This window comes from Gobio gobio (assembly GCF_949357685.1).
Source record: "Gobio gobio genome assembly, chromosome: 5".
NCBI lineage: Eukaryota > Metazoa > Chordata > Actinopteri > Cypriniformes > Gobionidae > Gobio > Gobio gobio.
The window spans coordinates 27,423,075-27,435,205 of NC_137101.1; the positions used below are offsets into that span (position 1 = coordinate 27,423,075).

At 38.4% G+C, this 12,131-nt stretch overlaps 1 protein-coding gene across 1 annotated transcript in view; it reads left to right on the forward strand.

Annotated features, from left to right (window-relative positions):
* Positions 1-12,131, forward strand: part of LOC307126812 (copine-8) — a 153,514-nt gene that overhangs the window by 62,313 nt on the left and 79,070 nt on the right. The window contains exons 3-4 of the mRNA XM_079817530.1: positions 1,441-1,487; positions 2,551-2,654. Of these exons, the coding sequence (XP_079673656.1) occupies positions 1,441-1,487; positions 2,551-2,654 (151 nt within the window). The remainder of the gene's footprint in view (positions 1-1,440; positions 1,488-2,550; positions 2,655-12,131) is intronic.

Genomic DNA, 12,131 nt, shown 5'->3' on the forward strand with positions numbered 1-12,131 from the left:
TGCATATAAATGTATTGACATATAATATGTATATAAATGCATATAAATGTATTGGCTTGTTTCCACCTAGTGGTATGGTTCAGTACAGTTCTGTACAGTATGCAATTTGTGCCCTTTCCTGTGTCAGAAGTTGTGAATGGTACCCTAATTCCGAACCTTACCACTTTTTTGTCACCCTTCCGTTGGGGTACCAAGCACAGTAGTCCGGTACTAAAGGGTGGAGCTAGACTCACCGCAGAACATTGATTGGTTGACAGAGAATCGTCACTTGCGCATACTTTTTCGGGCTGTGTTTTTCCTTGCAGCCTTGGCTCAAATAAAGCTTGTTGCCTTCTTGTGACAACAGCCACATGCCGAGAAGCAAGAACAAGATCTGCTGTATGTCCTCCATCGTTGTTTACTGTGTCTCTTTCTTCTTTGCGCAACATTTGACGTCGACAGTTACACCATGCCTATCATAAGGGTACTGTTGGCGGCGGAAATGCAAGCTGGATCAGGGTTTATGGTCCCTATTCTTACTTTACTATACTGTACTGAACCATACTGCACCGCTTAGTGGAAACGAGCCATATGAGGACACCATATCCAATTTCATTTATAGGCCAGTTAAATAATCATTAAACACTTTATTTCCACTAATAAATACCCATTAGGCATTTTATTTCCACTTTTAGAATATTTTTTTCATTGAATTTAAAACAAAAACCTCTCTGAGCTGATATTCGATGGGAAAAGGGAGAAGAATGAGTTCGGAAAAAGGTTGAGTTGAACTTGGGTCAGTTGCGTCAAACACTAACACCATCCGCCTTACTTTTATAATTTTGTCTGGCTCAATCAGACAATGATGGGCTAAGTTAGTCTAAATAGCCTCTGCCAACAAGGTGGCTTATTGGCACTTGTATTAAATAATAAAATCTTAGTCTTCAGTCATATTAAAAGGTTGAAAATGAAAATCTTCCCATCATATACTCACCCACCTGACATTCAAAAAAGTCTAGGAATTTCATTCTTCTGTGAAACACAAAAGAAGATATTTTGAGAAATGTCTCAGTGTTGTTTCCATACAATGGAAGTCAATGGGCACTAAAATTGCTTGATTACCAACAGTCTTCTAAATATATATTTTTTTGTGAAATAAAGTAATACAGGTTTAGAACGACATGAGGGTGAGTTGAAAACGACAGCTTTGTAGCACATCCAGTGATATATTTATCTCATCGCATCCCATCACTCAGGTTTTAAGCCATTTCTCTTCAAACACAGTAGATCACAAGATTACACACTACACAAAGTGCATCTGAGTTAAGAATGTCAAGAAGGTCTTCTGGCATTTGAAATATTCTCTGCCTTTGTGTAACCCAATCCCTCTCTCTCTCTCTCTCTCTCTCTCTCTCTCTCTCTCTCTCTCTCTCTCTCTCTCTCTCGCTTTTCTTTCCACAGTCTGTGTGCTGTACACCCAAGGCATTGGCAACAAAGAGTGGCGAGAGGTGAGCGAAACAATCTGGCTTAGTTGTGTCGACCCCTTGAAGGGCCTGGCAGACCTTTGGTCACATAAATATTCATACATGTAAATGTGGGGTTGGAATAATCTCAGAATGATAATCTCAATTATTTTTGGCTCTCTTATTTTGTCTGTGTCTATCAGTTATTCATATTTTTGCCTTGCCAGCTAATCAGAGGAAATATCAGGCTCTCTAAATCCCTATTAAGAGGGTTGTGTATTTATTAACTTCAATCACTAGCTGGTGAAATATGATAAGCCACCAGGGAATGTAATAACATTCTTACCCACGCTTATATCAAGAGACCTCCAGCCCACTTTTCAAGTTGGCTAATTAAACGTTAAGTCCCTTTTACATGACTAGTGTCAACGCTAGTGTCAGCATCAACGCACCTCTCAACACTGTCATGTGCCTTTTTGACCTCCATATGAAAGATGTTGAAGGTAGCAAAGAGTTGTCAGTACACAGTAAATATTGAAAACTTGTATTTGCATTTAGAACATAAAAAATAAAGTCCTGCTGATTGCTCCAATAAAGAAAAGAAAGCTTAGGAATTCAAAAAAGGATTCTTCACACTTTACGAAATGTTCATATACACAAAATTAGAAAATTAGCTAAATTTCAAGGGCAAAAAGGTTCATTGTGTAGACATTAATGAAGCACAGCTAACCCAGAAGTCACTTTCTTGGGAAGGTCCCGATTGTGAATCCTATTGAAATTACTAAATTTCATCAGCAAAAATTTGCCAAACAACAGTAAATGTGGCCATGCCTTTAAAACTAGTTTAAAATATGTACTGATTCAGTCACTCCATCTTGTTTTGATTTGATAACATACGTATTTGGCACAAAAAATGTAATACATTTTTTTAGAGCTTGGTGTAACTAGTAAAATGTATATTAACTATAAAAATACCCATGGCGTTTTACCTCAAGATTGTTAGAACCTTGGTTTTCGAAGAAAAATAAAAACTGCTGTTAAGAGGGTGTATTCAAATAAGAAATATGTTGATGTAAATAATTTCAATTGACCTTCCTTTGTTTTTCAGTTTGGGCGGACGGAAGTTATCGATAACACTTTGAACCCAGATTTTGTGCGCAAATTCATATTGGACTACTTCTTTGAAGAAAGACAGAACATAAGGTTTGATCTGTAAGTATCAATAGATATTCCTTTAGCTTTGGCTGCATTTACAGTATGGCTAAAAGTGATGTCCAGCCTAGTAAAATTGACATGTTCACCCTTTACTCAAATATTATTCAAATGTGTTGGCGTATTGTGTGGTTGTGCTTGGAGTCAATTATATTATTTGTGCAAAATGGTGTGGACATAATTTTTTTGGCTAGGCTGTCATACAAAGAAAGTATGAATATAGCATTTTGTTGTAGTCAATGCATGGTTTTTCCTGTGAGCGTTTTGTTTTTCTCTCATATTTAAAATATTTAAGCAATAAAAAAAAGAATTCTGATTAAACTCATATTTTGATGGTTTAAACTTTTAAGGCCAGATTTACTAAACAGGGCAAATTAGCGTGAGAACGCAATTCCAAAAGCGCGCTGATGGGAGTGGAAAGTTCAGCGTGTGATCTACTGACGACGCGCAAATGAAAGAACACAGACGCAGCTGGATAATTTCCATAATGACCAACGCAATCTACTAGCGTAAATAATGGTGCAAACACCAGTAAATTAACGAGCGCAAACCTTAGTAAATCACCTTGCATTATTCATTTAAATACTCTCCTCCCATACATTTTGCATCTGAAAGGGAAACTCCTACAAATGCATATGCAATAAGTTCAGCCACAAAAATAACTGTGTCCATGCCTTTTCAGCACAAACGTTTTGTAACGTTAGTAAATCCTGACAGTAGTTTTTTTAACAGCGCAAGCTGTTAGTAAATCTGGCCCTTAGGGTCATAAAAAACAAATATCCATTCCAGATATCACTTTTGGTTGAATGTACTGGGGAAATGAGCTCCGATGATGACGGTGATAATGGTAAAAACCGTATGCTCAAACTAAATATGCTTTATTTTATTCTGTTGTAGTTGTTATTAGCTAAAGATCTGAATATGTTATAATGATTGGTGAAACATTCATGCATTTAAGGGTTACATTTTTTTTAATTAAGATTACATAGATCATGCACTCCTTGGGAATTAAAAAAACAATGATGCTGCTAGCTGTCTGAGTTAAAGGAGGTGTTACTGTTGTTATAGTTATGTTGGTACTGTGGCAAATGTTACCACCACACACCAACTTATTGTTGGAGATGAGACAATCAGTATTTGGGGATTATTGGGAGGCCGTGATGGACAGAGGCCAATGGGCAAATTTGGGCAGGATGCCAGTGTTACACCCTACTCTTTTATAAAGGACATCCTGGGATTTTTTATGACCACAGAGAGTCAGGACCTTGGTTTAACGTCTCATCCGAAGGACGGTGCTCTTAGTGTCCCCTTAACTGAGGCGTTAGGAGGACCCACACAGACCACAGGGTGAGCACCTCCTACAAGCTTCACTAACACCTCTTCCAGCAGCTACCTAATTTTCCCTGGAGGTCTCCCATCCATGTTCTGACCAGGCTCAGCCATGCTTGGCTTCAGTGGGCCACCAGTCTTGGGTTACAGGGTGTTATGGCTGTTGGAATCTTATTAGAATTTGTTTCTTTTTATGTACTATTTTTGGCATCTTTTTACTTTATTTTTCTTGTGCTGTAAACTACTCACAAATCTTATGATGGTTCGATAATATTCATTCTGTTTTCACACAATATAAGTTGTTTTCATGCCTTTTGCATAACATTGCACCATTTCATGCTTTTCATCTTCAGAAAGATCTTTCTTCCTCCCCATATTGCATGAGAACTGTGACTTGCTTAATAATGTGGAACAACCTCTTTAAGTAGGGTTTCCATTTACCAAAGCAGACCTGACACACTTTTTAACAAGCCTCTCTGAGATTGATACCAGTTATCTAAAAGATATGGAAAAATAAAACAAACAAACACTAAAATCTGAATGTGTATTGTACTGAAATCCTACTGATATGTCACTTGCATAGTAATTTGGAGCACAGTATATATATATATATATACACTGTGCTCCAAATTACTATGCAAGTGACATATCAGTAGAATTTCAGTACAAATATATATATATTAGGTCTGTCAAATCGATTATTTGCGATTAATTGCATCTAAAATAACATAAAAGAAAACGTGATTCGTCAGACCAGTCCACCTTCTTCCATTGCTCCGTGCCCACTGTTGCCACTTTTGGCGGTGGACAGGGGTCAGCATGGGCACCCTGACTGGTCTATGGCTATGCAGCCTCATACACAACAAACTGTGATCCACTGTGTATTCTGACACCTTTCTATCAGAAACAGCGTTAACTTGAGCAATTTGAGCTACAGTAGATTGTCTGTTTGATCGGACCAGCCTTCGCTCCCTACGTGCATCAATGAGCCTTGGCCGTGACCCTGTCGCCGGTTCACCACTGTGCCTTCCTTGGACCACTTTTGATAGATACTGACCACCGCAGACTGGGAATACCCCACAAGAGCTGCAGTTTTGAAGATGCTCTGACCCAGTCATCTAGCCATCACAATTCGGCCCTTGTCAAACTCACTCAAATCCTTACGCTTGCCCAATGTTCCTGCTTCTAACACATCAACTTTGAGGACAAAATGTTCACTTGCTGCCTAATATATCCCACCCACTAGCAGGTGCCGTGATGAAGAGATAATCAGTGTTATTCACTTCACCTATCAGTTGTCATAATGTTATGCCTGTTCGGTGTATAGTGATATTCAAATGGCGGACTTGGTTCCATCTGGACCGTGGAACATAATTGCGACATTTTACTGTTTCTACAGCTTAAAGTAAGCAGTGCGTCAAAACAAAGGAGCAGTTCACACCACAAGCCCTCAGGGTAATTTATGGTAATGATCTTTCGGCACTTCATAACAGTAGCAGAAACACCGTGAGCAGAAATAGATAGTTTTGGTAAAACATTGCAAAAAATAGGAATGCAGCTAATACAATTATTTTTATCTATCATATAGATGACTCAGACCATTTAACGAAACCAGGTTTGTGACAAGCTAAAGCTTGGTGCCTTTAGGCGTTTCGTTTTTTCCATACAATTAGCATTATTAATCAGCATATTAAAGGGGTGATGAATTGAGAAATCAAGAAAACGAGAGATCTCAGAATATGTTGACCACTGACGTCATAGAATGCAGATGCACCGCCTCAAGCCTGCCCACTGACTCATGGAGCTAAACGGGTCGCGCTACCGAGCAATAAACATGCCAGTTCGAGCTCACGTGTGTAAGACATTGCGTGTTTGTTAGCTTAATTTCACAGCAGAATCGATTGTAAACAAGATAGAGGTCGAGACTGGATTTGCAGACATATTGAGATTAAAACATAATGCTGTGCTTTCTATATTGGATCCGACAGGAACGGTGCTACACACTTATGTGAGTAAAACATGTTTATATGTGTTAGTATTGCATTGTTAGAGATTGTTTGATATCTATTGATTACATACCTTAGCACGCTGTCACAGGCTGGAGAAGGTGTTATTGGTTCATTCGTGATCAGACTCGGACTTGTAACACCAGTGCTCGCAAAGCCCAACGTCCTGGGGCTATATGTTTTTCAGACGGGCTCCCAAAACGTATCACCGGCCTGCCGACGGGCTATCTTAAATAGTGAAATAACTTTCTTGCGCGCACGCATGTGTGTGTGTACGGTTCGCGGTTATATTCACTGATCGGGCCGGCAAAGTAATACAAAAATAGCATTCCAATCAGTCGCGGGTGGATGAGAGATGAATCCTTGTGTTTGTTTGATAAAGATATTTTTCGAGCCCTGTGAGCGTTTCTCCAGATGCTTTAAAAACAATTTCCACATATACTGAGGGGAGCTGAAGCTCATTAAATATGCAAATCTTATCCAATCCTAGTCGTGGGCGTTTACTTCCAAGTCTTCAGTGATGCACGCCCATCAAAACCGAGCGTTTTTCAGTGAGCCTCCAAACCAAGGCAGAAAATAGCCTATTACTTATTCATTACGATGTTTCTGAATGTAAAAACCACGCGAACGTCATAAGTTGACCTCAGCCAACAGTATTAGAAAATTAAAAAATCCAATTCATAACCCCTTTAAGAGCATGTCAGGGGTCTAAATGTAAAAAAAAAACAAAAAACAAAAAAAAAAACATCTCATAAAACATCTGATCTAGCCTTTTTATATTCATATCCAGTTGGGAGAAATATTTTATATTTTGGTAAATATTGGTACAAATTCTTAAGACCCGGGTATACTTCATTTTCAAGCGTTGTGTTCCGACTCATGTTCAGTTCAGTTTTATTCAGCCGTATAACCGAGTGGCGGGTACGTTTAGGGATCTGTGTCTGGTGTAGGCAATTATTACTGTGATTGAAATGACCAATAAAATCTTAAGAATCAGCTGCAGGGCGGAGTTTCCACTGAACTGGTTTGTGGGTTTTTTTTTTTTTTGGGGATCACACTAAAAATGACAAATGGGACACCTTACGGTCATATGGACTTAACCGACACAAGCACACAACGGCCATTGTAAGTCCACAAGACCGAAAGTGCATATGAAGTGTGCCATTTAGCACAGGGCCTTTGGGCTTTAGACATCAGGGCCCAAGATTCTCATCTTTGATGATTTTTTACTTTTTATTGAGTGTTTAGGAGTGCTATGGCTCCCCAATGGAAATGTAACTATTCCACAAAATAAAAATATATTGTCTGGCCATCCGCTGGGAAGGAAATATAGAGTTCCTCTTGGAACTTTAATTGAATACCCATGATATGCCCACTTTCAATGCCTGATCAAAAACATTTCCCTCTTTTAGGTAGGCTAATCAAAAAAATGTTTTCCCTTAGTTAGGGCTAAGCTAAGTTTGCAAAACTGAAATGTTTAAGTTGACCATTTTTAGATTTGCTAATATTATGTGATATGTGTTATGTAATTTAAAAGACATTAATTAAAATATTTTCAGCATTAAATATGAATTGTGGTTGAGTAGGATGAGACTGGCGGGTGCCCTTTCTGTCATCCAATTTTCACTTTTTGTATGTATTTAAAATGTCAACTAACTCAGATTTTTCACCAGCCCACATCTTCAATCACTAATTAGTTTTGAAAGAGCGTTGGGTGAAAATGAATAAGTAGGCTACATATTAATTTATTAATCCACATGAAACCTTTCTTATTGGTGTAAATATGAAACTTCAACTTTGACAAGAATTAGAATTGTAAGATTTCAAATTCATACTATTTTTAGGCATGACATCTCAGTACATCAAACACCGGAGTCGCGCTTCAACAACAGATGTGTTGGCTACTGTAAACCCAACCATAAGATAACTGTCATTGTATGTTTTATGCACTTCTATAAGCAGATGTCACAAGTTAAACTCCTTCTCATGAGTCACACATACTGTACAGTCAAGAAAGCAGCCTGTGACCCTAACAGGAGAAACCAACATTCCACAATTGTGGAAATAAGAATTTAAGCTCACACGTTTGTTGATTTGCTGTATAAGCATTTAGGGTCACTTTTTTCATGTACAATGTACTGGTTGATATTAGACTTTTTTCATTCCATTCCATACTGGATATTTAATTGTGCATGCTCACATTTTACATTTATATTAAAAGTGAGAGTTATTTGACAGCAAAGGTCATCTTAAAAACATGAATAATTCAGAATTTAATAACACTTGTAATATATACCCAATCCTAAAATAAATACCTATTTTTCATATTGTACATTATAATTTTGTGATGCATAAATTCACTTTTAAAATTACAGTTTTTTTTTTTTAGGATTTTCTTTTATAAAATTATGAGCATTTATTGATTAACAGCCAAAACAGTATTTAATATTTTAATATTTTGTATTAACATATTAATATTCTGAGTTAGCCTTTATATTTATAATTTCTTTCTTTTTTTATTTTAATTTAATTGCAGTTTTAGTTTTTTTGTTATGTGCTTGTCATGTTTATTCCTTTTTTATATTTATTTTTATTTTCTTTTTTCTTATCTTTATTTTACTTTTTATTTCAGTTTAATTTTAATACTTCAAATTAAACTTATTTTATTTATGTATTTATATATATATATATATATATATATATATATATATATATATATATATATTAATATTTGTTATTGTTTTGTGCCTGCCTAAATGTGTTTGTGTGTGTGTATTTAGGCATTTATGGGTGTATTTTAAAACAGATATGAGTCATTCTGTATCCGTTGGCCCAAGTGTGTGTGAGGAATTTGTTTGTGTGTCTTTAGGCTTCAGCATGAGTGTGTATGTCTGTAGGCAGAGAGTGTGTGTGTTGTCGCTGTGGATCGGTGTCCCCGCTCGACGGCCTGTCATACTGGGTCTGTAAATCTGCAGCAGACATGAGAGGGGTTACGAGGTCGTGTGGGCAGTGCCTCAGAGACGATAGCGAAACCAAAGCACTGATGATGAGGATGACATGGCACATCGCCATGACAACAAGGGGATTGAGCCCCACAAACGAATAGAAGAGGCAGACAGATGATAAATAGATGTATGTGAGGTCCAGCTATATGAGCTAGAGATATTTCACGATTCAGAGGTCCTTCAATATTTGTTGCTTTTCTTGTCCGCTATCTTTTTTTCTTTCTTTCTTTATGTCTTTATCTCCCCATTGCGCTGTGACAGTAGAAGAGAATGATTCATGATGTCTGTGCTTTAATGATGTTGTTCTTTCTCTGTAATGAGAAACAGGCAAGCGTGAACTCCCCTCATCAGACCGTAATCTAATTAAAGCTCAGCTCAAAGTCTCCCACCACTGATTTTGGAACTAACCTCTGTATTCCTTCTTTTCATTGCAATCCTTCCTGAACAATTTATCAGTATTACTACTTAGAGTTGTACATTTAAACCCTCACACTGATTATTAAACTTTGGCACATCATTCACCCCCGCGGCGTTTGGTCTATATGTATAATACTTCAAACTGTGTAGCAACATACTATCAACCATCTAGAAACACCCTAGCAACCACCCCATACACCATAGCAACCACCTAGCAACGCTCTAGCAACCACCCAGAGCTCGCTAGCAAATGCATAGCAATGCATTAACAACCCTTAGAACTCCGTAGCAGCCAGCCAGAATGCACAAACAACCATCAAAAAACACCCTAACAACCACCTAGCAACACCTTAACAACCACCCAGTACTAGTAATTGCATAACAATGCCTTAGCAACCACTCTGAAGCTGCTATCAGCCAGCCAGAACACACTATCAACCATATAGAAACAGCCTAGCTCAAAGTTTCTCACCGAAATCTTTCTGGGAGTTGAGAAATACTGCCCTAGCAAACCACCTCTAACACCATAGCAACCACCCAGCACTCACTTGCATAGTAATGCCTTAGCAATCTCTCACAACTCCCTATCAGCCACCAAGAACACACTAGCAACCACCCATAACATTATGGCAAACACTTAACAATCCTCAAGCAACACCTTAGCAACCATCCAGAACTCCCTAGCAGCCGCTCAGAACCCAACGCTTTAGCAACTACCCAGCACTCAATAGTAACTGCATAGCAATGCCTTAGCAACTACCCAGAACTTCATAGCAACCACCCAGCACTCAATAGCAACTTCATAGCAATTCCTTAGTAATCACTCAGACCTTTTTGGCAGCCGCTCATAACACAACGCTCTAGCAACCAGCACTCACTGGCAACTGCATAGCAACACCTTAGCAACGACCCAGAACTCTCGCAGCCGCCTAGAACACAACACTTTAGCAACCACACAACACTCACTTGACACTGCATAGCAATGCCTTAGCCTTAGCAACCACTCAGAAATCCCTAGCGGCCACCCAGAACCAAACACTTTAGCAACCACCCAGCACTCAATAGCAACACCTTAGCAACCACCCAGAACTCCATAGCAGCCACCCAGAACACACTTACAACCACCCCTAACACCTAACAATTATCTAGCAACTACCTCTCACTCACTAGCAACTCCATAGCAATGCCTTAGCAACCACTCAGAACTCCCTAGCAGCCACCCAGAACCCACCCCTTTAGCAACCACCCACCACTCAATAACAACTGCATAGCAACACCTTAGCAACCACCCAGAACACACTAACAACCCCTAACACTATATCATCCACCTAACAATTCTCTATCAACCACCCAGCATAGAAACACCTTAGCCACCACCCAGCACTCTCTAGCTGCCACCCAGAACACAACACTCTAGCAACCACCCAGCACTCACTAGCTGCATAGCAACTAAAGTAGCTACCTGACAATACTCAACAATCTCAAAAACACTGTAGCAACCGCATTGCAAATAGTTTTAAATAATTAAAAAGCAGCCTAGTAACAACATAGCAACGCCCTTGTAACCACCCACACCACCTTAGCATCACAACATAGAGTGTTGTACTGGCAGCACCACTTTGTTCAATACAACCAACCTGTTGCTCTGTTTTCATTTTTATCTTACTTCATTTGAGCAAATTCTAGCATTAGCAATGTAGTTTGTGATAAATGTGTCATGTTTCAGTGCTGACTGTTTGAATTGTACGTGCATGTTTGTTTGTGTACGTTAGACTGACAGATTCCCATCAGTGCATGGGGTGCTATAAATAGTGTTCAGAGAGAGAAGCATAATGCGGTTTAGTCAGAGTGTGTAAATGGGAAGCTGTGTGTGTCGTTCCCTTCAGGGTCTGTTGTTTGTGTGGGCAGACAGAACACTACGCTACAATCGGCTGTGATGGCTATGCTGAGCGTTTCTACGTATGCACACATCGTTTATTTTGTGGGTCTTGTTTCTCAGTGGAGGAGAACACGTGTAGCTGTTTGTATTGCCATTTTCAGGTCTTTATAGCAGAATTCATTAGTGGTCTTGTATCTAATGAGTGTGAAATGGGACTGGTCAATAGGATTTAAGACCTCTTTAATATATCAATTGTTTATCCTAAATAGCAGGATGAAGAAGTAGAATAAAAGGGGAGCTAATAGAGACTTTTGCTTAACGGTGCGGTCATGTTTACGATATGTTGAGGTAAAAGTTCCATTCTCTATTGTAAATAGTGTAGCAATGTATGAAGCACAGTCACTTTTAAACCAAGCAGCTTTCTGTGAAGCCATGTGACCAACTTGTGTCTTGCTTCTCATACAGTATATTTATTCTGGTAGAAAGACCCCAGTAGTACTACATTAGCCACTTTTTCATTCTGTTTGTTTGAAAAAAAATCTATCAAAATATTTTTTTCCTCCCATGACTTTTACTTGCAATTAAATAACTTCCAACCATTGTAGCATTGCTAAGAAAGAATAATAAAAATATATGGACCCACTTTATATTAGGTGGCCTTATTTACTGTGTACTTAGATTTAAATTCTTAATTTGATATAATGCACTTATTATGTACACAAATGTTTTTTACATTGTACTTACATTTAAAAAAAATACCTGCATGTAATTACATCTGAAATGTATTTCTGTAATTACATTTATAATTACACTGTTGACACTTCCCTTACACCTAACCCTA